The sequence below is a fragment of the Pomacea canaliculata genome, linkage group LG1 (assembly GCF_003073045.1).
Source record: "Pomacea canaliculata isolate SZHN2017 linkage group LG1, ASM307304v1, whole genome shotgun sequence".
Taxonomy (NCBI): domain Eukaryota; kingdom Metazoa; phylum Mollusca; class Gastropoda; order Architaenioglossa; family Ampullariidae; genus Pomacea; species Pomacea canaliculata.
Window position 1 is genome coordinate 7,922,913 of NC_037590.1, and position 24,847 is coordinate 7,947,759.

Genomic DNA, 24,847 nt, shown 5'->3' on the forward strand with positions numbered 1-24,847 from the left:
GATCTGACATGAGGCACATGCGTAATCTGAATGCCATGCGCACTGCCTTGTTTACAGGTTCATAACTAAGAGTGCATCTTACGTAAGCTAAGTTTGAATGTACTTTTACTTTTCTAACAGAAATTATTTGTTATCTTTTAAATCAAAAGTGACTTTAAAAAGTAATTTCTAATCTAGTGAAGGTTTGCAATATGCAATAGAAAAATTGCAAAGTAAGACTTTTTTGTTTACGATATTGCAGGAAGAATTTTAAAAATGTCTTTTCATTTTATATTTTTCATGTTTTTTCCTCATAGTTACAGTAAAATCCACAGAAACAGAAAGCAAGGCAATTACACGCAGTAGAAACAGTATGAAATAAAAGTTTAAGAGAAACAAATACCATTTGTAACTAAAAGAAATCTATCAATATGGAAAAACCAAAAACGCTGCTCAAGAAACCAGAAAAATCGCTGGAGAACAAAGCAACTTCAGTCTGTCAGGCGCAGCCTCGTTTCCAATTATTCATATAATACTTTAATTTGTGTTAACTAATATTTATATAACCTGTGATATTAGTCAAGGTAATAGGACCTAAGCAAATAGACGCCGAAGGACACATTCACTCAGTGCAACTCTGGTCTTGACAATGAAGCACTGTCTCGCCCACAGAGAGATGCCAAGAGCATGCTCACTGCGCAATATCCCGGATACGCCTGCCTCGTCCAATGAAAATGAGTTTTACAAATGATAGTAGATTAAAAGGAAAGAAGGGGAGCAGAACACCGCACAAAGGGGGTGTCATCGACTTCGGTAACTTCACCGAGCCGAAGAGAAGCTGTTATGATCAGAATTTATAAACCAAAGATTGGATGAGGACGTGAATAAAGTTTTAAAAGATTAACAAAAGGAAGGCAAGCAGTCATGGGGAGGCTACTAACTGTGTTTCTGTGTGTGGTGACGATGCTGCTTCTAACAGTCTGGGAAACAGAACAGGTCTCTGTTGGGCGTGAGTGTCATTCAGTTTACATCGAATGATTTGCTCTGTTTTTTCCCTCTCTAGTTTTTTCTCTCTAGTTTTTTTCGTCTTTAGCCTAAGTTGTTACATGATGTTTAAAGGTTAAGTTGTTGCAGGAATTTTTTCCTTTGATAAATAAATGAACGTTTCGTTAACGTTTTTCACAAAAAAGAAAAGAAATTGTAAAACATATTCGTAGAATTCTTGTTTACTACTTGATAATCATGCTAATTTTTGTTTTACATGATTTGGTGATATTTAAAGATATCATATAGGAAATCTTTTAGAATGATGTGTTTTCCTGTATACTACGTAAGCAAACGATTCTGTTTTTCTATACACCGCATATCACTGTTTTAATAACGATACTTTACATTGGTTTTATAAATACACAACATATTGATGCAGTATTACATTTTACTTAATATAGCGACAATACATCTGTCAGGTCGAGACTCTGTGACAGTAGGACCTGGTAACCAGCACCGTTATTTTCCGAACAGGACATCAAAGGAGATGAGTTTTATTCTACTTTCAGTGTCATCTCTTTATACTTCCGCTCGTGAACCGATGTATCTTCCCTGCACTTGATTTTGTGGGAGAAAGTACTTAGGGGTCAAACCTGGGTAAACTGACGCTGGTGACGCGTAACGCGATCTGGTGTCTCGGGACTCACTCTCACAGACACGCTCACAGTCACACAGACAGACTCTCACACGCCCGACGCCAGCAAGAAAGCCAATGGCCCCTCAGTGAACAGATAAACACGCACACGTAGGGACAGTACAAAACATATGTTTATCGGCGGTCACAAGATGCGACCCACCAACCCAAAAGAAAAAAAAATAACAAAGAAAGAAAGAACAGAGAAAGAGCTAATAAATCAGATAATAAAACCAAATAAGCAAGAGACCACCCCTCCCCCCCAGCCGCTGTAAATGTTATAAAACACACATACAAGTATATACACCACAAAAGAAATAAACTAATGGATGCCCCGTTCGATACACTGTGAAAAACGAAACCGGAAAAGGCGAATGCCTGGCGTGGTCCAGCGCATGCGCGACACAAGAGATCTGTTCCCGCGCCTGAGTTGGCTGTCCAGGGGATTTAATGTCTGTGCCCTGATGTACGACGCACCACAAAGAGGGTCTGTTACCTACTAAAAGTTCTCAGCCGAGAGATGCCCCCAACCGGAATAAACAACTGGTCACACCAACCCCCGGGCCCCCCTCCTGGCCCCCGCGCCTCGATCACCCCAGCAACAAGCGACACGCACCACTGGTGCATTTGAAGAGCAGTTTCTTATGATCGTACACCAGCAATCTTACAGAAAGATTTTTGTTTCTTTCAGCGATGGAGGTGAGGCTCGTGGGTGGCGCAACTACGAGAGAAGGTCGCCTTGAGGTCAGGATAAACAATGATACCTGGGGCACAGTGTGTAATAACTCCTGGACCACTGCAGCCTCAAGTGTCGTCTGCAGGCAGCTGGGCCTTGGAGAACAGGGGCAGGTGATGGAGGACTGAATGGAAAATATAGTGCTCTGATGTTTGTATGTTTAAATCCCTAGAGCTATTTTTTTCATCTGGATCCAGATCGAGTTGCATGTCATTTTTTTTTTTGGTCCTCAGAAGGCTATACCGCCTGCTGAGTGCCTCTTGTTGTTTTAGCCTCATGTTACCATGTTACCCAGCGTTCCATTGTCTACTGCAAGGTATTCAAGCTATTTCGCTCAGTCATCACATACTTACTTCATACTTACATCTCACGACACATACAGACCCGGAGATTGATCATGCCTGGATATATGTTACTTAACATTCAAACACTAGAATGAGAAGTGTTTAATTGCTTTATTTCACTGTCATGTCGTTGCAGGCGGTGAGTGTGACACAATACGGTGAGGGCACGGGGTCAATATGGCTGGATGATGTTACCTGTCTGAAGGCTCTGAATCCAACCTGGGTCAGTGTAGCTCCCAGCCGTGGGGCAGGCACAACTGTAGCCACAACGAAGACGTAGGAATCGTGTGTTACGAGTTTCCAGGTAAGATGATGTGTTACTCGTCTCACTGCTTCACCTGGTGCCGTCTCCATTCTTCCTTTCCTTTTGTTCCTTCCGCTAGATCCCGAAGTTTCGTAGACACAGCATCCAGTAGACATACAAAGTCACGTAGTCACAGTACTATTTAGGAATAGCTTTACTTACCGCACATTCACGTAGACACAACGTGATACACTATGACATAGTTGAACACAGAGGAACTCATATAGCACACTAAAGGATGTGTTGTTTTTGACAGCTAACAATTGTCTTTATATCGCGTTTATTCGAAGGCAGTAGATATGAAGCGAGAGTAAGTCGTTTCCCAGGGCAAGATCGGGAACGAAGAGAAAAGCTTCTTGTGTTTATAGTTATAATGTGATGTCCAGATCATGCGGACCCAGGGTCCCGTTGCCACCATCTTATAATTACGGCTTCACGAGTAAACCAACATTTGACTGACACAGCTTGGTGGCTTTGGAAGCAAGATGATTGTTTTTTAGTTCCCCAAATTTCCCCAGGGCAACGGCTTACGCTCTTCAGTTCGGCCCAAAAGTGTAATCCTATCATTCCGATAACACACACAGTTAACAACAGACAACGAGTAATTATTTACACTCTCTTTTCCTTCTGGCACTTGTGACTGCCCTCGTGATCATGACATCAACGGAATTTCTTAAAATAAATTTCCACAGCCCATTCAGTGCGTCTTTTCAACGACTCTACTAACTGGGGGCTGGTAGAAGTGCGCCACAGAGGGGTGTGGGGGTTTGTCTGTGAAGACTCAAACTGGACTGACGCCGCGGCACGTGTCGTCTGCAAGGAGCTGGGCTTCTCTGGCGGGGGAGTGAGGTATCAGCAGTTCTTCACTCTACCATTATGTACAATTAAACAATGACGAGTCTTATTTACAATCCTCTGAAAAATTGTATTCGCACAGAGGTTTCGCCAAAGGTTGTTCACTTAATGGTCAAAATAAACCATGTTTAAGAGCTACCAAAGTGACTGACTGGTTCGGACGATGACCTCTATTCCCTCTTCACTGTTTAGCATCACGTTCCACAGCCTCTCTACCGGACTCTATCTTAGGCTTTCTTGAATTAAATAAAGATTTTGATGCATGTATTGGAAGTTTCTGATCAAGATGCAGCTGAGAAAGATTTGTTTAATTAACATTGCTCCTAAGGGCTCCTCTGAAGCCGGCCTGTTCCTCTGCGAGCAATTCCTTCGTCATCAGCGTCAGGCTGTTCTTTATCACCTTCAACACAACTTAACTTGGGTGACTTATTAGTTTTATTCTCTGGTAGTTGTGGCACTGACTTAGTTTACGCCTTTTCAGCAAGGGATTGACCAGTGATTGCGTTCGTTCTTTTCGCCAGTTCTCAGTATTCCAAATTTTAGAACACCTGTCAGTACCTTCACTGTCTCTGTCCCGCCACATTTGAGCAGTACTTCGCTTATATGTTTTTTGAACACCGAGAGATGTCCCACCCTTCAGGCTGCAGATGGCCCGTTCGACCTCCCCACGCAAGACCTGCAGGTCATCAGGGTCCTTGGGGTCGTTTTTCGTAATCACCTCGAAGTAAAGAGAGTTTGGATCTGTGGTCATGTGGATGTTGTATAGGTCAGTTCTTTGGCCATCGGTCTAGCACCGTCTTCAGCAGGATAACCAGCACTGCCTTCGATTACGGATAACTCTTGCTGATTATGTTTTTAGCGAGAGTTTTAGAAACAGCTGGGTAGAATTTCTGTAATATCTACAAACTCTAACGTGCAGAGTTTTGCTTTTATACATGAATTACAGAAGTATAAGGACTACTTGCATACGTCACTATGATCAAAACTTTGAGTAACTGAGTTGCTATTAAAAATAAATCAAAAGAAGATAATGATTTCTTAAGAAGAGATGATTTGTACTTTAAAAGAATAATGCACGAAAGATAGTTTCAGTGGCATAAGCGCACGAAGAATTCATCCATTGCTTATCGCGTTCAGGTTCGGTGGACCAGAGACAGTTCAGTTATATGGCAGCGTCTGGGTCAATGGCCTGAACTGCACAGGGAATGAAACTAGTCTTGAGCAATGTGTCGTCGGACCCTGGGACAAACTGGAAACTGTCAGAGACCGGCCCGTGTTCTGTGCTCCTCCACATGCAAGTATACGTGTCTTAGACTTTCTGTCCTTCTTTCTTTCTTCATATTCTTCTCTTTCCTTCATTTCTTTAATCTCGCAGTTCAAATCTCCTTTCAAACTACTGCATGTTAGGTGTTCCACTAATCACTTTGGTATTTCATTACTTAAATTTCATTCAAGAGGTGTAATAATAATAATAATAATAATAAAATTTATATAGCGCCTATCCAAAGATTTGCTCAGAGCGCTTTACACAAATCATAGAGAGACTAAATCACCAACAACCACATTCGCATAGAACAGACTCTTTCGCTTCTACAACATACACTTACTCAATGACAGACACAGGTTATACACGCTCATGGTCAAGACAGGGTCACAGTGAGGTCGTCGTTCTTAAAAGACTGAAGGGTGGTCAGAGAATCAGAGTGAAGAAGGCTGACAGGTTCCAAAGGTTAGGAGAGGAAGAGAGAAGGCATGTATTCATACTAGATAGATACGATCATGAGTAGTGAGGAGTGATAGTAAAATATCATCAATATCCAAGTTGATGGGGCTTGGTAGGAGAAAGATTACAGATAGAAATTACGCCAGCTTTGGATGCAAGAACACTATTAATAACTATTTACTTAATTATAGAGAGAAAACAGAAAATAATGCAATCATCACATGACATGTTTTCTCTCAATCGGTAAATTACGCGAAAGTAATTGCCTCCCCTTCTATAACAGTAAACACATCAAGTAATTATCTCCCCATCACTCTAACCTACCAGCTGCCCCCGAGGTAAGACTGGCCGGCGGAGGCTCCAGCTACGGCCGAGTGGAGATCTTGATGGACGGACAAACCTACTCCGTGTGTGACAACGGCTGGAATGCGAGCGCAGCTACAGTTGTCTGCAGACTCCTGGGCTACCAGTCCGGACAACCTGCTCGGGTACTTGAGTATTCGTTAGTGTCCTGCAGTAATCGTCTCCTTAAAATAATGTTTTAGAATAGTAAAGCGTTTGAACAGAAAGTAAAGATAAAACAGAGACATCTGTCTCTTTTTTCCTTAAAAATTATTGTAACTACTAGTTTATAAATATAAATTGACAAAAGAACAGAGCTTTTACCCAAACATTTCTGTACAGGCAACTTGCGTCTAGTTGTCTAAGAAAGGATGAAATTTCATACTGCAACATTATATTTTTTCCTGGTGCAGAGATCTTACTACGGCGCGGGCACAGGTCAAGTGGCGCTGGACAGAGTCGCCTGTAGGACCTCGGACACCAGTCTGCTGGCCTGTCGGAGCAGTGGATGGCTGGAGACAGAGGCAGCGTGCGGTGACCACAGCAAGGACGCGGGGGTCATCTGCTTTGATAAAGGTGACTAGTGCAATCTCTCCTTCGCCTAAAGTTTCAGTTTAGCAGACGTGAATCAGTTATTTATTCATTGTCACTATCAGCACACGACTTAATTAGCGTAAAGATGAAAATGGCCTTGGTAGTCATCCGCAAAACCTTGTGGCTAGGGATCTTGACAAGAGCACTCACTCATCAGGTCTATATGCTTGTCCGACACGGTGTTGTTTGGGAAGGCTTACATTTACTAAACAATAAAGTTTTCATCGTTATCAATGTAAACAACGATGGAATTAGATGTGTCGGCTCTCTCTTACACTGAGTGGCTCTTGGACTAGGGTTTTTTTTTATCATTACGAAAGATAATTCCTTTAAGGAACGTCACAGGGTACACTAACATATGCCTGGCCAATATCTCTTGTATTGTCCCTGGTTTAAGCAGCGTGCATGCATTGCAGGAATGGTTCCATTCCTCAACAGACAGAGTGCCACGTCGGTCACAATAATCATCAGCATTGTCGTCACCACTTGGGCTTAAAGCTTTCTTTCCTTCCTCAGATCCGACAGAGTCTTACAATACATTTCTGCCTCCAGCAACAACGACATTTAGAAAATGCACTTGAGTCTTATAATGAGAACCACGAGAAGATTATTACCATTTCATATTGAAAGAGTGTTTATTCAACCGTAGTCTAGCATCCATACTCAGATTTCACTGAGGTGTTTACTCAGCGTGCTTGTCGAGTCGTGAATGGTATTCATAATGATACTTGAGTATTTTCATGTCACGTGCTTGTTCAGCCTTGGCACATCATCTATATTGATATTTAGCTCAGCATTCCATAAATGCATGATTTTCTAGACTTGACAAGACTATTTCTTCTCGCATGTTTCAGTTCAGTTGATCGGAGGAGATCATTCCACAGGGATACTTCTGGTCAACATTGATATGACTACGTATGTTCTATGTGATCTGGGATTGGCACACTACACCATTAGTACTGCTTGTTGGGAGCTGGGGTTCGAACACGGATATGCTTTGAGATCAGGTCTGTTAAAGTATATAGCTTTGTTTATTTCTTTATAAGAATAGGCATACAGTGCTAGTAATCAATAACTTCTCAATAACAACAAATGTATTAAAGACTCGCAGGAAACGCATATGACCAGAGAGAGAGAGAAAGGCATGCATTCATGCTAGAGACGATCGTGAGGAGTGAAGAGTGATAGTAAAATATCACCAATGTCATCAGCAACAAATATTTACGCTAGTTGACAGTAACTCTACCGGTTTACTGGCTGAGAAAAATATCAGCAATATAAAGGAACGATTTAAGTTTTTTTTTCTTCGGAGGAAAGACAAAGACTGCTTAGCATTTCTTTTGCTGTAGAAGAACTTGTTCTCTCTGCTCAAAGACTTTACTCTTTGTTCTGGGAGGAAACATTGTTTGTGGTGAGCGTGAGATTAAGGATCCTATATATTCTTATTCATGTAGTGGACAGGTAATGTATGATCTACTTGATTCTTATGTTGTAAACTGAGGAACAGAATGGAGATATTGCACTCAGTGTACTCCCGTATGTTGTAGGAGCTTTTGGACTTTACGATGCCTCCTATCCGCTCCGTACCATTGACTGCCTCAGGGGTATGAGAACCATTTCATCGTGTTTGGATTTCCCAATCGTCTGTAACAGTGCAAGCAGATTCAACTATGCCTCTATATACTGCTTCAACGGCTCTCGCAGCTCTGGTGAGTTTCAGTCTTGTCGGCTGTTTGCAGCATCAACATCAGGAATGTAACATATATTTTCATGTTTCTGTATTCCCATTTCTCAGCCCTGTGTCTTATTGTTTAAGATAGGAAAACAATTGTCATTCATGTTCAGTACAATGATTACTCACCTACCGCGGGGATTAGTTCCAGATTCCCTCCTCCCGCGGTAGGTGAAAATCCACGAAGTAGCGATGTTATATTTATTTTACTATATATATATATAGAAAGCTTTATAAATCCTTCCTACATTCATGTAAACCTTTCCCACACTCTTATTAACACTTCCTATGCTCTTAAATACTTTCTACACTCTTAAAATTAAGTAATTTTAACATCTAACATTGTGTTACTTAGGAAGATATGATTCAACAGTGCACATATTGTTTTCTTTTCCACTGTGTCACATTTATTCCTATTATTTGGTCAATCTTTGTTTCCCCTCAATTCATGTTTACTGGTAATCGAGCTCAATAAGTAAATTACAGTAAAATTACAGCTTACAAGTCTGTAACAACCATACTCAGATGATGAAAATCAGAAACAACATACGGCGTTTCATTGTGTATGTCTGGTACTGTTAGTGGTTACGAGTGAACAGCAGGCTAGGGGTGGACTGTAAGGCGGGTGTTGGTAGTGGACACAGTAGTTACCAGTGAACAGCAGGCTATGGACTGTAAGGCGGGTGCTTTAGTGGACACAGTAGCCAGTAGTGACCACCAGGAGCCAGCAGAAATTCGTGGGGCTGGTGCGGGTTCAGTAGCCGGTTGGTGTGAGACCTGAGTAGAAAGTAGAAGGTTGCGAGTTTGTACTCTCGAATGTTTGTACTCCCTGTACTTTGTTTTTAGATTTCTCGGTTTCATTGCACGCTAGTCAAGGGCTTCTCGGCAACTCCTCCGGCCGACTCGTGGTCAGTCAAGGCGGTGTTCGAGGCAGAGTGTGTCCAGACAACTGGGATGACGTAGACGCCGGCGTGGTCTGTAGACAACTGGGGTACCGTGGTGGTGTGGCACAGGCTGTCTGGGACGCAGGCACTGGTCCATACCTGCTTGTCAACGTGGCTTGTACAGGTGTCGAGACGTCCATCTTTAGTTGCCAAAGCAGCGGAGTGTGTTTTCACTCTTACGAAAACCCACTTGATGTCGGTGTTGCGTGCTTCAACGACACCTGTAAGTGACAATTTCTTCAACAACAAAAAAACCTTCATTTGCTGGCTTGAGTCCGCAGAGATGAACATTAAGTGGGCTTGTTTTAAACCCTGATGTGGTTTTTAAAACTCGTTTTATCAGCAGTTAATACCGCTCTCGGGTGGGTAAAAACTGAAATAATTTACAGAGATAAATCTAGTAATTTCCCCTTTATTACAATTTCAACTATTTCATTTCTATGGATAACTTATAAGTTCCGGGGATGGAGGATAGACGAAACGTAAAAAGAGTATAGTACAGAGTAAAACATAATAGAATACACATTGCAAATTCCTCCCTATTATCTAGATGCAGTCTGATACAGTAATATACGCTCAGTAGAATATCCTGTATTATACACAGCATAAATATGTTGTTTGTGTATAGTAGAGATACTGTTGAATTTTCGTGGAGAGACACAGTCAAGGAAACTTGTTTACATTTGTGTTCATTTTGACTGGCAGTTCATCATGTGGAAATAAGTGTCGAATAGACTCATAAACTGCAATCTGTAAACGGCATAAATCAGTTAATTAAGAGCACTACACACAGCAGCTCATTGTTCTTGTTACGAAGAAAGCGTTTCTTTTCTTTTAGTAATCGCAGTACAGCTTGTAGGAGGGACATCGAACAAGGAGGGTCTGGTGCAAGTGGTGTACGGCAGCCAGGTGGGTACAGTGTGTGTACCCGACACCTACAACCGTGATAACGCCGCCAGGGTGGTGTGTATACAGGTCGGCTACAAGGACGGCAAGTTTAGAACGTAAGAAACTTTATCTCCTATCTTCTCAATCTATGGTCACTTGTGAGATCACGTGTGTGTCAGGACTGCTGGCTGAAGCACGTCGTGATTTATTCTCCCGTGCAATGTATATGGAATAGTGTGATAACAATAGTAATTACTTACAGCACGATAAAATAAACCTCAATGGCAATGATTCCCACTCTTCTTTTTTTTTTTTTTGTCAGGATTTTCAGACGCTGATTTTCAGAATAAAAATAATTTCGTTCACCTGTAGCCGCACCGTGTTTTTAAAAAAAAAGAAAGTAAAATTGTGACTTTTTATTTCAGATAACATTTCAGGTATACTTATGTAGATCTGCAATATTGCCTTTATAAAACTGATCACTCACCTTTCTCAAAACCCTCATTAACTGAAGTAACAATAAAGATTACAATGTATATTTAAAAAATGAATGTTAAGAATTTGACCGTATCTTGCCCTCAACTTTTTTTATTTTTCATATTCTTTGCTGCTAAAGCAGATTCTTGCGGAGTAATAGGGCCTTCATTTGCTCGCCATTCTGATAAAAAATAATGTTTCCATTAGATGTACTTCCTTAATTGTCTCCTGGTCATATGTAGGAAAGGTATATTCTCCTTTTACCTCTGAGATTATATTTTAAATTCATTATTTCCTATCCCTTAACAAAAAGTTGTTTGGTTTCCAGTGGGGTTTAGCTCTTCTTGGCTGCTGTTTCATTAATGTGAATATATAACTAGATAATTCTGCATAAGCATATATCGTAATAATAGCCATTGAATACCATAATAAAACGATGACACTCTATCTCGTGAAAAAAGTATGAGAAAACGGAATGAACTGTGTAAAAGTTGTGTACACTTTTCAGATTTCCAAGAGGTACAGGGACTGTGTCCATGTCTGAGGTCATCTGTGATGGGTACGAGAGAAGTGTTTTCATGTGTCGTAGTAGGGGCTTGTTTGTCCCTCCGTCAGACAGATGTGCCAACCATGACTTCGACCTCGGTGTGCGCTGTTCAGATGGTGGTAAGTTTAGTAGACAGGAACAATTATGTTTAGACAATGTATGTATATAGATACATGTATATAACTTCTTTATTCACAGTGATCGTGTCGCAAGCACAAACTATTTCCTAAAAAGGCTCATATCAGATATCATGCTTGAATACTGCAACTGGAAATCCATTTTTTCAAAATAATTTTTATTTACTTAGATCACAGTTTAAATTTGCTTAGACTTAGATTTGTTTCTTTTTTCAGATATAAACACATATTAGTCAATTAGTGTGTGCGGTCTCGTCAGTAAAAAATATGACTGAAGATGAAAAAAAAGGTTTAAAGTGCGTAAAATTAGTCTTTTCAATCTCATCACTGAATCCATTAATTCCCAGCTACAATTACTGGAAGACAAAAGAATTATGTCTAGTTCTCTCTTTGGTTTGCTTAGTGCAGGCTTTGCGCCGTTCCTTCCGTCCCTAAAAAAACCCTCCACTTTCAAATCGACAGTGCGTCTAGCCTATTCTATCGACAACACCAACAACTCCATCACTGGCGTGGTGCAGATTAACCGGGGATCAGGCTGGATTGACATCTGCAATGATTTCTTCGACGACTTGGACGCACAAGTCGTGTGCCGGAGCCAAGGTTACCCGTACTCACGTGTCCTGCCCAGGGGCTCGATGTACGGATACAACTTTTATGTCACAGCCCTGAACTGCAATGGCACAGAGGCCTCCCTCTTAGACTGCCCTGAACAACAGAACATCACCTGCCCATTCGGAAACGGTGATATATACGCTACAGTTTTTTGTAGTGAAACTCCGGTGGAGCGAGGTAACAAAGCGAAATGTGAAGTTAGTTTGTACACTGTTAGTTTGTACACAAGTACTTTAAGTTAATTTGAGTGTCATTTTCTTTCCAAACACTCTGTGTTCATGATTCTTTATTATTCTATTTTATTTCATGTTTGCTTTTAAAATGTTGATGTAACACGTGTCTGCAAGTGACTTAGCTACCCATGCACCAGACAGTTTCTAATAATTGTGTGTTTTATCTCTGCTCACTACACTATTCCGCCATTGTGTGTGTGTGTGGGCTATTTTAACATGTAACAGTTGCTTGTTTCCCTAGCTATAGGGTGGATGTCAATATTTAAATAAAAAAATAGATACCAGAATAATTATACTCATCATCATCATCATCATCATCATCATCATCATCATTATGATCCCACTTAATCAAAGCTCCTTCGTTCCACGCCTCACATTTCATTCACAGGCCTACAAGCCGCCCCAATGGCAGTGGGTGGACATGTTGTTGTCATGGCGGACGGAGTCAAGTCTTATGTCTGTCGTGACAACTGGGACGATGCTGCTGCCTCTGTGTACTGCAAGGACCTGGGCTACAACAACGGCGTGGCCATCTACCAGATTACTGTGTTCATCTCCCGGGGTGTCGCCGCCTACTTCGTCAACAGCATCCATTGCACTGGCAACGAGACCTCTCTCAGTGAATGTTCCTTCTCCTCCAACTGGTCCACTTGTGTCACGAGCTACCAGGGTGCTGCCCAGGCTCTGTGCTACAACTACACAAGGGGTGAGGGAGTGAGTTGATCAGATATCGTACGGACAGAGCACAAAGACTTTCCAGACGCCGAGTAACACGAGAGAAAACATGCCCTGGTTATCCCAGAAAATTGTTTTTTCATCTGTGAACAGAGTCAAAGCTCGGAAGATTGTCGATTTCCTGTCAGTCTGTCCTTCTGGGTGACTACCGTGCAGAATGTTTTTCTGAGTCTCTCTCTCTCTTTTCTTTAAGGTAGCACCATACCGACTCGTATTTCCCTTCTGTACAAGGACTTAATGCAAATATTCTTCTCCTAGGCCGCCAGCTCCGGTTGACTGGAGGTACCATCAGTAGGGCAGGGCAAGTGGAGGTCGGTTTCAACGGTGTGTGGGGCACAGTCTGTGACAACGACTTCACCAACTATGACGCCACGGCGGTGTGCCTCACTCTGGGCTATTTTGGCGGTGTCACTACGGACAACAGCAGCATCAGCAGCAGGGACCAAAGCCAAACAGGTCCTTTCTACCTGTATGGCCTCAGGTAATGATATGTCACGTCATGTCACGCGTGACGTGCTCCACATTACAAGTTTTTAAAAGGTCTGTAATGCAAAAAATAAAACTCCATGGTCATTCTACAACGTATTTTATTAGGTTAGCAGCTCAGTTAACTGTCGTTTTCTGCTTTTGTTCTTAGTACACTTTTCACAGCTTTTTTAAAAAGTCTAATCTATTTTTAAATTACTTGAGGGCTTTTTTGAATGTTATGACTATACTTTCTAGCGTGAAGTAATCATTATTCAATATCTTTGGAGATCATAAGTTAAGCGCTTTTACTGTAGTGAAAATTAAATCATAGTATGGTTGGGCCTGTCTGGTTTTGTAATGGCGTGGTTCACTAGCTACACGTCTCCAAATGTCCTTAAGATTTACAAAACAGTAAACTGCACTGTGACTCATGATATCAGTAAACAGTGGTCTTGTGGTTAATTCGTCACTAACCTGAAATCATGATAATTTACCTTTTTTGAAGACAAATAACTATTGGTTTACAATGTTGAATGTATGAACAGTTGCAGTGGTTCAGAGACTAGTCTATGGCAATGTCCTGTTAGCAACTTCAGCGTCAGCTCCAACATCTGTTCGTCCCCATCCTACATCCCACGAGTGAGGTGCATGGGTCAAAGTGAAGGTCAGTGGCTAAGTCATGCGGACATCAAGATGACATGGCTCAGAATGTCGTGAAAAGTCTTGACACATTAACAAAGTTGTTATTGATGTTCTTCTGAAAGCTAACGAAAGCGTGGCTTATTAGCACTAATTTATCTGACTCAAATTATTATTAACTACATCTGCACAGAGGTCTCCTATATTGATCCTTTATATTTAACTATGTTTTCAATTCCTCACAGAGGGAAAGGGGTATCTTTGATAGAAGCAAATAAGACCGAGACAGCTTTTTATAAATAAATATCTTGTTTATATTTTACAAGAATATTAATTTCATGTTTGATACATTCGTGTCTTTTGCGCTATCGTTTAGCATTTACTGAAAGATTTTGTTTCAATGATACAAAGACCGGTTTGCTGGTTGGCTTACTGGTCTGCTGGCTGGCCAGCTGTTTGTAATGTTGACCGGTTGACGCCGTTTCTTTTATGTCGTCATCACTTCGAACCAGCATTAGTTCCACTGATACGTACATCCTCATCTGAAAGTTTTTCTCTGTTCACAGTGAAACTAGTTGAGAATGCGGGGTACGGGGCTGTACAGGTGCCCATCAACACCACGTCCAGGACATACGGGCTGGTCTGCGATGACAACTTCACGGACCGCGAGGCCAGCGTGGCCTGCCGTGACCTCGGCTACCCGTACGGCATCCACCTGTGCTGCTCGGCGTTCGGGTATAAGTCCCTGCCTATCGTCCGGTCCGGTGTCAGGTGTACAGGTACCGAGGCTCTGTTCAGCGACTGTTATTACGACACAAGGACATACTGCCTGTCTGGAAAATATGCCTCCATTGTGTGCTCCAACATTCCACCCGGCAGGGGTAAGATGTCAGCTGAAATATATATTCTTTAGCTCATTATCTACAGTTGTCCTATTTGCAGGACAGGTATATGTAAGTCCCTGTCTGTACCAAGCCAGTCACGTTATTCGGGTTACATTCAGAGCAGACTAAGTTAACACACACAAAATCATTTGGGAGTTATCCAGAATGGCTAATAGGAGTTAAGGGAAAAGCATTTGTTCATTGCAGCATTCACTTTTTTTAACGTTTACTTCCTCACTTGTACGGTCTGATAAAGGGGCACTAAAGCAGAGTTGCTATTCTTGTAGATTAGTAATAATAATAAACGAAAATTTATAAAGCGCATACTCACACTCCTAAGAAGCATGCTCCTAGCGCCTAGAAACAAGAAAGAAACACGGACAGCGCCAATAGATAGGAAAACAAACAAATAACGTATGAACTATAAATGAATAAATAACGGTACTAATGAAGAATAAAATCAAAGTCAGAAAACTCAAAGAGGAACGAAATAACAAGAACAAGAGCTAAGAGTAACATGTTATTGCAAAAAGGAAGGGTGTGAAAAATGACTAACATTATGGGAAAGGTTGTTCGGAGAGGCACGTTCTCAGTCCGATTTAATAGTTGGTAGGTGGAGAATATGGAAAGCGAGAGTTCCATTGTTTCACTGCAGAATAATTAAACATCCTGTGGCCACAAGTTTAGTCCGCCTTCACTTACAAGTGAGTGAGAGAGAAGTGAATGCAGATTCCTGCTCATCACATTGACGCTTCCAAACAAGCACTTAAATGAACAAAAAGCAGCCGCGGATATTCATATACCTGACTGACCAATGGTTACAGCTTCACCCGTTAATAGTTACCATTACAGTAGTCCCTAGGTTGTAGATACGCGCGCACGCCATCGCTGTCTGAATAACTGTAACCTCGGACAGACCTTGACCTTGGTACTTTGACCTGGAATGTCGTAACAAGATGGCCGCCCTTCGTTGTGCGACGTCTGCAGCTCTCGATTCTTTCCTTAATCTTCTACAATGTCTTTGATTATCGACTGCGCCCGTGCTTGTGTACTGGACGTGTGTCAGACTTGAAGTGTCGCGACTGTATGCGATGACGGCGATCTTGTTTACGGACTTTTGATGAATTTCAGATGTTTGTGTCCGTTAGCACTAGCTGACAACATGGCGGACAGATCCTCAGTTAGCGCCGGCCCCCGGCTTCATTACACCTGTGAGTTCTTGTTCCTTTCTCTTTGTTATCGGAGTTTTCTTACTCTTTATGTTGACATTCCGCTGCTCTCTCCATCTCGCAGTCGCAGATGTCAGAAGAGAGGGAGCAGAGGCGGCGTGAAGCGGAGACTCAAGATGTTTTGCCTTGACGATCGACACAAGAATCACCTCTTCCATCTGTCCTGTTATCTAATGTCCAGTCTTTCCTTAACAAGACCGACGAGCTTGAAGCGTGGGTCAGGCGACTTCCCATTACACAAGGATACTTGTTTGCTGGTATTTACTGAAACCTGACTACGTGAACGTCACTCTGATCTAGACATTACCGCCTTCCGTGGCCATTTAGATCAGAGATCTGCCATTATCGGTAAGGCGCGTGCGGGAGACGTCTGTTTCCATGTCAACAGAAGTACAGTAATACGGTGATTCTTACAGAAAGGACGTGTAGTCGCGACCTAGAACTCCTCACTATTTCTCTAATCGCGCATTTTACCATTTTTATTGTGCTTCCTCTAATTGCATTGTGAGATAAATGAAGTCTTTTGTTTTATCTTATTTGATTCTTTTACCACCTTTAAGTCTAAGGAGCCATCTTTTCAGAACGACGACTTCATTGTGACCCTGCCCTGACTATGAGCGTGCATAACGTGTCAGTAACGTACCTTGTGTATGAGCAAGTGTCTGATGTAGAAGTGAGTCTGTTATATGCAACTATGGGTGCATAGTTGTTGATTCAGTCGTATATTATTTATGTAATGTGCTCTGATCAAATCATTGAAAAGCGCTATATAAATCATCATCGTCGTCGTCGTCGAGTTAAGTCCCTAGACATACTCTGAGGCACACACTTGCCACTCGTGCTGTAGAGTGTAGAGGGTAAAAAGATTGATACCTTGCTACTGCGACAGGTTACACAGTCCAGATAGACACCGTGTCAAGAGGATCGTATGGACGGGTCAAAGTGCAGCACATGGACTACTGGGGCTTCGTGTGTCCAAACGGCTTCGACCACAACGACGCCAACGTCATCTGTAGAGAGGCCGGCTACACTGGGGGTTGGGCTGTGGTGGACAAGTCCTACTACGACAGCTCCTCGCTCCGCTGGCTGTCCAACATTGACTGCGACGGCAGCGAGTCTCACCTCACCCGGTGCCGGAACCTCGTCTTTGGAAACGTCAGCGACTGCGGCAACACCGGAATCGCCGCCGTCTACTGCAACAGAGAGGCTGGTAAGGGGCCGACAACCTGGGGCTGACGATTGCATTCTGATGTGTTTACCTCAGTCCATGATGACTGTTGAATAAACCGAATAGTTCTTTGCGTCAACTGGTATAGTATAATAATCGACGTAGTTCTTTGCTTCAGTCCACTATTCAATGGCCACCACATACGCGATGTTGTTTGTCATCTTGATACTTATTACTTTATGATTTTATGCTAGTAAATTATGTGATTTATTGATGTTGATAAGCACTTTTCCCCTAGTGCTAACAGTTGCTTACGCATGCAGTGTACGGCAATAGCGTTCTCTAATAAGCTTTTAAACTACTAAAGCAAGCATTCAGATTTTTTCGGGCTAGTGGGTAGCCGAGTGTAAGAGCAGGAGAGTCTTAAAGACGGGTCTTATACCTACAGATTAAAATATCTGTAATGCGTCAGCCCAGAATAAGCCGCGTAGTATATTTACGTCCCTTTTATCTTCCCAGACACCCAGTTCCGTCTGGTTAACGGCACACAGACGACGGGTCGAGTGGAGGTGTCGATTGACTATGGCAACAGCGGTTCGATATGCAGCGCGGGTTGGACCGACGTGGAGGCCGCCGTGGCTTGCAAGAGTATGGGGTTCAGATCTGGACGGTTCCTTGGCGCAGGCATCTACGGGCAGGTCAGGTGACAGTCTCACTTTTTATTGCAGTATTAGTGTTACTAAAATATACAACCTTACATCAACCTATATACGTAATGCTTCTCAGGGAGGACGTCCGTTGTCCTTATGTGACTGTCTTTGTGGGTGGGAGGATATAAAGGGCGAGTCTGATGAGATACGGTTTCGGGCAGGAGTGTGAACAGACAAGATTTCAGTTGTTGGAGGAGGAGCCTTCAAAGAATCCATAGCATAGAGTTGAGAGCTTTTAGTCTATTCTAGCTTTAACTGGTAGCCAATGAAGAGAGTGAAGAAGTGGCGTGACATTCAGATTTTCGAGTCCTGAAATCAAGACACGCAGCTAAGTTTTGGATTTTCTGAAGCTTATCAGTGAGGTTCTGTGCACAGCTAGCAAGCAGAGAATTCCAGTAATCAAGTTTAGATAGAACAAATGAGCAGCTGAGAATTTTGGTGGTTGAGATGGACAGAGTATGGCGAATGAAGCTGATCTTCCGGAGTTCATAGTAAGCAGCACGACAAATTTGAGAAACATGCTTATCAAAAGACATGATAACAAATATTATGTAACCTAAATTACGTGTTGAAGTAACAAAAGGAAAATCGGCATCGTCTACTCAAACAGAGACAGGCAGTGAATGGTAAAATCTTGCTCTCCTCTATGATAAAATTTAAGCCTCTGTTTTTTCGTCGTTTATTTTTGACTTTTTGTGGGCCATACATAGTTTAATATCAGAAATACAATCTTGGATGCTCTAAATAGCAGTGTGTATCTGAGAAGGAGAGCAGCTGGTATACAGCTGAGTGTCATCAGCAAAGGATTGATCACATATAGATTGAGGTTGAATTAGAGTAGTAAGTGGCATAGTGTACATTATAAAGAGGATAGAACGAAGTATAGAACCTTGGGAGACTCCTGAGCGACTAGAGACTGGTGGAGACACTCAGCCATCCCCTATAACTGAGTTCTGAGAGACATGACTGAAAACAGTCTAGTGGGGAGCCTGAGATGTCATAGAGAGTACTGAGGCTATGAATGAGAGTGTTATCTAAAGTATCAAAGGCACCTGACAGGTCTAACATGGTAAAAGTCGTCTATTGCATGTGTCCTAAATGTGCTTAATACAGACTATGCGCGTGTAAAAGAAAGATACTTAAAGATATGTAAGCTGCTCTGATTGTTTTGTTCAACCTATACAATGCTGCCTGTCCGACAGTACGGCGTTGTACAAGTGTTGTCTGTCCGACAGGGTTCAACTGATATAGGTTCCGTCTGTCCGACAGGGTTCAAGTTACTTGCTGTTCACTCGCGTAGACTGCACTCGAGTGGCATCCTCTCAATCCTTGCTGGACTGCGATCTGTCACTCAGAGACCTCGATAATTTACGTACACCCTGCTTGAATTCTACTTCTGGTCCTGCAGTGCAGTGTTTTGAGCATCCAGGTGAGGAGCATCTTGTAGAAGCACGGAAATCAGAAATATTTTCTCCTTATTAATGAAAGAAGTTCGTCCACCTTCAGGTGGCTTTTGAGGCCAGTAGTTACTATTGTGTGATCTTGTTTTACTATTTGTTTCTTTTTTGTTAACTTGATCTACATCTTTGTTACTATTTTGTTAACTTGTTAACGTATACCTTTGTCACTACTTTGTGATTTTGTTCAGCGTAATGAGTCCGCCTTTGGCTGAGATATTGCGCTTTATAAATTTCCACTTATTATATTGTGTAATATAATTCTAGGTATAGCAGTTACTTGTACATGCTGTAGATTCTATGATAGTTATCATCAGTTTACCTCAATTAATATAATGGCTTTTGTTAAATTTGACATTTCGCTAATAGTGATGTTTATTTTAGTCCGATTAACGGGGACAAGACAAGAGAATTACGGGCGAGTTGAAGTCTACGTCAACAACAACTGGACAGCCGTGTGTGACCAGGGCTTTGACCAGACGGCGGCACAGGTGGCCTGCAGGGCCCTGGGACTCTTGTACGCGCGCCCTCAGTGTTGTTCCGCTCTTGGACCGCTGGGTACGGGCCCAGTCGATGCCAGACAAATCGGCTTCAAGGTGAACAGATGCCGGGGTGATGAGGCTACACTAGTTGACTGCGATGTCAGCCCATCAGTTGTCTGCCCTTCTGGAAAATACGCCAGCCTCCTGTGTTCTAATACTTCACTCCAAGAACAGAGTGAGTTGCAGACTAAACCGATGTGAATCAAAGTACAGTATTTTGATTTTTTATTGTTACTTAAATTTATGTACTTACCATGACTAATTAGTGGAAAATTGAATCTAGATTTTAGACTTTTCCGAAGCTTGCATTTATCCTCACTCTTTAAGTAACATTCTCTCTCTCTTTCACTCACTCACAGACACAAATACATACAGAGAGACGTTTTATGGATACTATTTTGCAGAGACAATAGGACAGAAGACCAATGTCTCTCTTCATTCAGTGAGAGCTTATGATGTTTTTGTTGACAGCACTGACCGTGCGACTTGCTGGACCAGGAGGCTACTACGGCATGGTGGAGGTCAACCGTTACGGACTGTGGGGCCCGGTGTGTAACAGAAACTGGGACGATCGTGACGCTAACGCCACCTGCCGGGGTCTTGGGTACAGTCATGGCGTCACCTTCTTCGGTAATAACATCACGGGTATGTTCTTCGGACCATAAGGGCAGTAGTTCTAGTAATCTTATCTTACAAAATCCATGAAGCCATTTTCAAAATTCCTTGATTCTTCTTTTTACACAACCTACACAGTACGCGTCTCGCGAAACTTAATCAAACTCTTAAAGATTTATTGACGTCTTTTCTAGAAACCCCCATTCTCGTCGGCGACTTCCAGTGCTCAGGGCAGGAGACCTCGCTTGCAGGGTGCTCCTTTAAGGACAGCAGCGACGATATTGGCTGTTCGGAGAGACGGGTGGTTGCTGGGGTCCTCTGTTCCCGCAATGGTGGTAGGTTGCCGCCCACCCCCCTCCATTCCTCCTGGCCAATGTTAGTTTCAGATAGATTGTTCACCCATTACTACCACTTCTATTTTCTAAGGCAGGGCAACGACATTACCTAACCTGAACTCTGTTGAGCCAGGGTGAGAATCAGAGAAATGTCACCGCCAGAAGGCTGTTTGCATATTTGACCTTATATGGCAAGTCTTTTTAATAGATCCTCAGGGGGAGAGGAGAGTTGGGAGACCAAAGCACACTTGAAAAAGAACAATAGAGAGCGAGGCAAAGGACGCTGGAACCACATGGTCCCAACTGAGAGAGGGGGATGCCCAAAGCCGGGTCCGTTGTCGAGGTGTTGTAGCGGCCCTATCTTCCTCGAGGAGTAACAAGGACTAAACTAACTTTTTAATAGACATCATCATCATCTTCATTAAGTATGAAATTTATCTAGCATCCAAAAATGACTAGAAAGGAGGTCAGTAAATTAGAGTGAAAGGGAAGAGAATGTAATGCCTGTTAGGCGCTCAGTTTAACTGGTCAACTACTGTCAGAACACCTTACTTCACTGTCCAGCAAGGCCACAAAATTAAAATACAAATTTCGCTGTTTAATATGATTCGATATTCTGTAGAAAAATTTTAATCTTTAGAAAGGAGATCGTCATCTTGGTTGTTGTCATCATTATCTATCAACCATCATAGTGTTGTTAATGTTGTCAGTTAGAAGTATCACCTGCCGGAGAAAATCGAACACCTGTGCTTTCAGACATCAAACTGCGGCTCACGGATGGCGGACGCAACTATGGCCGCCTGGAGGTCATGTATGAGGGTCAGTGGGGTCGGGTTACTGGCAGCTACAACAATATTGGCGGACGCAACTATGGCCTGGAGGTCATGTGGGGTCGGGTTACTGTCAGCTACAACAATATTGCTGACGTTGCCTGCAGACATCTTGGATTCGTGGGTGGGAAAACCGCTCCCGAGTACATGCGAAGAGATACCGTTACAGGCCAGGTACGTAAACCTTTCACTAGAGCAGGGGTCTCAAACACGCGGGCCGCATGCGGCCCGCGAAACATTTTGTGCGGCCCGCGGCCACGTCCGCGGTGTATATGTATGTTGTGCTTGGTGATTAACTCCCGCGGGCTACCGTGGGAAAAACTTGTTTCAGTGGCTACGGACGGTGCGCCAGCAATGTGTTCAGAGAAGGCTGCTGTTGTTGGATTAAAGGTAGAAAAACGGAATCAGCTCAGCTTGGCGGGACCTTTTGCAGCCATACACTGCATTCTGTGCCAAAAGTCTACAAATGAAGAACGTGATGGATGCTGTCGTGAAGACGGTGAACTTCAGATGGAAACCTGGCTCATTTCTCTTTTCTACAGAGCATAACGGTTGAAGCACAGCGCCTGAAAGACTACGTAGACATCCTCTCCAGACTACTGGAAGATTTTGAACACCGCTTTCAGCAATTCACTGCTCTCGAACCACAGTTTTTCCTTGTTGCCACTCCGTCCGCAGTTGATGTGAAAAACGTTCCAGAGGAAGTCCAGATGGAACTACTGGACCTGCAGTGTGACACTATTCTGAAGCAAAAATACCTTGATGTTGGAGTTCCAGATTTCTACCAGTTTCTTCCTAGAGAGAATTTTCCAAACTTATTCTGCACAGCTGCTAGAATTCTAGCGATGTTTGGGAGTACGTACGTTTGCGAACAGTTTTTCTCCAGAATGAAGATCAACAAAACAGCATTACGATCAAGACTGACTGATGAGCATCTGAGAGCAACCTTGCGGCTTGCCACTACACGCGACTTCAGGCCTAACGTCGATGGTCTGGTCTCTGCCAAACGATCTCAGCTGAGTGGACAGAAACATGAGTGACGAGCCATCTGCAGTAGGCCTAGTAATTATAGTTGGTTTTTTGGGGGAACTACAGTTTCTGCTTTTTTATTAGTGACAGAGACAACGTCAACTTATTTTAATAAACTAAACGGCCTGTGCATGTAATAAACTACACTAAATGTAATTAATAATTATAAAAACTTTATTTTAGCAATTTTATTTTATTTAGTAACTTTATTACTGCAGCGACAGTAGTGTTCGTAAAATTTAATGAAAAAAACATTTTCTTTTCGTGGTGCGGCCCGCTGACTGGCTGTTACTTTCCACTGCGGCCCACATGCTAATATGAGTTTGAGACCCCTGCACTAGAGCGTTTTGACAGGAAAGCTATATAGCAATGCACTCTAACAGGACAAACATACTCGTGTAGTCTCTCTAAGAAAGGCTTTGAGTATTTTGATAATGTACATGAATATCTAGTAGAGGCAATTCCGGAACGAGGCCACTAACTTTTTTTCAAACTGTACAAATACAGTGTACGGGAGTTGCATGGTTTCTGTGAAAGATGACCTCGGATTACTCGGAAGTAATTGTACTCTTCTGATTTTCTGCTCCCGTTATATTTATAGGACATTAAAGTCATATGAGCAATTGAAGCAAGGAAGTCCTTCTTATCGTGGTTTTAGCAATAATTTTCATTATAGTTTGTGTTAAATCAGAAAGTTTATGACAAGATTAAAGTTTCTTAAAGTAATTTTAAAACATTTTAAGTGTTTCGTGTTTTAAGTCTTTTTTAAGTCTTAAACTTCCTAAGCCCGTGAAAAGTTCCCGTAAATGCTGTAAGGCATACAGTGTTAGAAGACATAGCTAGGAAGGTGAGTGTTTGTGATGTCTTGACAGATCTGGATGCGTAACATCTACTGCAAGGGAGATGAGCAAAGTCTGTTTGAATGTTCGAATCGTTGGAATTACAGTACGGGGAGTGGCAAGGATGAATACGTCATCTGCTACAACACCAGTAAGTACTTGACAACATTAGCTAATGATATCTGCAGTAATTTTAGTTAGTATATACATGTATATCTATATAGGGTGCATATTGATGTTAGAGATCCCAGTGCAAGCAATTATGAGTCCGGAGACAACAATTCGAGAATTAATGTCACTTGTTGTTAAATCAATTGTTGTATTATATGTTGCTTATAATATTTTGCACTAACACTAATAAGTATAGAAATTTTCCTGAACTAGCTCCACACTTTCTTATCTGTCTAACGCAAACACATCCACACGCGCACACGATCATGCAAACAGTCAGCTATGGAAAACTTTCAAACATGTGCCGACAAAGTGGTTTCAGTATTGAATGAAGCTTTCACTGTCAAAGATTGCAATGCTTGTGACATAGAGAGAGCCCACCGTCTAGAAGCGCCTCACCGAAGGCTACAAAACTTCCGGTTTCATCGATGGTTAGACAAAATTCGTTGTGACCGACCACCAGGTAAGGTCAATCCTCAGAGCAGCTGGCATTGGAATTGTTATAGAAGTAGCCATGAGACAAGCCGCATAACTAAAGGAAGAGAGTGTCCCGGATCGCCCACAGAGTCGCAGGATGCACGCTCGCAACCGTTCACACAGCCGGCACGAACACACACACACCCTCTCGCTCAGCCAGAGGCGGGACACCACGTACCAGTCGAATCTTTGATGAACGTAGACCACATCAAAGACGAAATGAATGGTACAAATAAGAATATAGAGAAATACACATACGCGCACGCACACACACGCACGAAAACAGTGGACTACCCCACGCAAAAAAAAAAAAAAGTGGTACGTAGAGATGTAAGGGAGATAATAATAAAAAACGCCCGCACACACTGCGGCACAGTACTGTCAGAGTTCTTGCCCCTGACACCGTCAGTCCTGACGTGAGATGTAGAACTCCGTGTACTCTGTTTACACTTCCTTCAGTTTCTGTGGCCTGACGCGACGCTCTCGCGCTGACCATCACTCCACTGTCCGTTCAATGTACACAGTGACCCGCTGCTGGGCAACAGTCCCAGCTGCCTCGTTGACCACACGACGCAGGACCGGAAGGCAAAG

The 24,847-nt window shown here is 42.6% G+C and overlaps 2 protein-coding genes across 3 annotated transcripts in view; both read left to right on the plus strand.

Annotated features, from left to right (window-relative positions):
* LOC112577145 (deleted in malignant brain tumors 1 protein-like) overlaps positions 1–24,847 on the plus strand; it is a 128,262-nt gene that overhangs the window by 101,310 nt on the left and 2,105 nt on the right. Inside the window, exons 5-26 of one of the 2 annotated variants that reach the window (XM_025260121.1) lie at positions 2,877–3,044; positions 5,037–5,193; positions 5,950–6,110; positions 6,378–6,540; positions 7,413–7,565; positions 8,106–8,267; positions 9,137–9,457; positions 10,073–10,238; positions 11,108–11,265; positions 11,746–12,072; positions 12,517–12,834; positions 13,122–13,344; positions 13,877–13,995; positions 14,537–14,851; positions 16,973–17,293; positions 17,771–17,949; positions 19,231–19,390; positions 19,803–20,135; positions 20,432–20,605; positions 20,770–20,910; positions 21,667–21,914; positions 23,642–23,759. In XM_025260121.1, coding sequence (XP_025115906.1) covers positions 5,124–5,193; positions 5,950–6,110; positions 6,378–6,540; positions 7,413–7,565; positions 8,106–8,267; positions 9,137–9,457; positions 10,073–10,238; positions 11,108–11,265; positions 11,746–12,072; positions 12,517–12,834; positions 13,122–13,344; positions 13,877–13,995; positions 14,537–14,851; positions 16,973–17,293; positions 17,771–17,949; positions 19,231–19,390; positions 19,803–20,135; positions 20,432–20,605; positions 20,770–20,910; positions 21,667–21,914; positions 23,642–23,759 — 4,330 coding nt within the window. In that variant the 5' untranslated portion in view covers positions 2,877–3,044; positions 5,037–5,123. Of the gene's footprint in view, positions 1–2,876; positions 3,045–5,036; positions 5,194–5,949; positions 6,111–6,377; positions 6,541–7,412; positions 7,566–8,105; positions 8,268–9,136; positions 9,458–10,072; positions 10,239–11,107; positions 11,266–11,745; positions 12,073–12,516; positions 12,835–13,121; positions 13,345–13,876; positions 13,996–14,536; positions 14,852–16,972; positions 17,294–17,770; positions 17,950–19,230; positions 19,391–19,802; positions 20,136–20,431; positions 20,606–20,769; positions 20,911–21,118; positions 21,634–21,666; positions 21,915–23,641; positions 23,760–24,847 lie in introns of those variants that run through there. The other variant, XM_025260130.1, reaches the window with a different exon arrangement.
* On the plus strand, positions 750–4,315 carry LOC112553715 (neurotrypsin-like). The gene is made up of 6 exons (XM_025221122.1): positions 750–988; positions 2,352–2,509; positions 2,877–2,898; positions 2,946–3,044; positions 3,737–3,893; positions 4,228–4,315. Exons 1-6 carry the CDS (start codon positions 904–906, stop codon positions 4,313–4,315), a joined length of 609 nt encoding a protein of 202 aa, XP_025076907.1. The 5' UTR covers positions 750–903.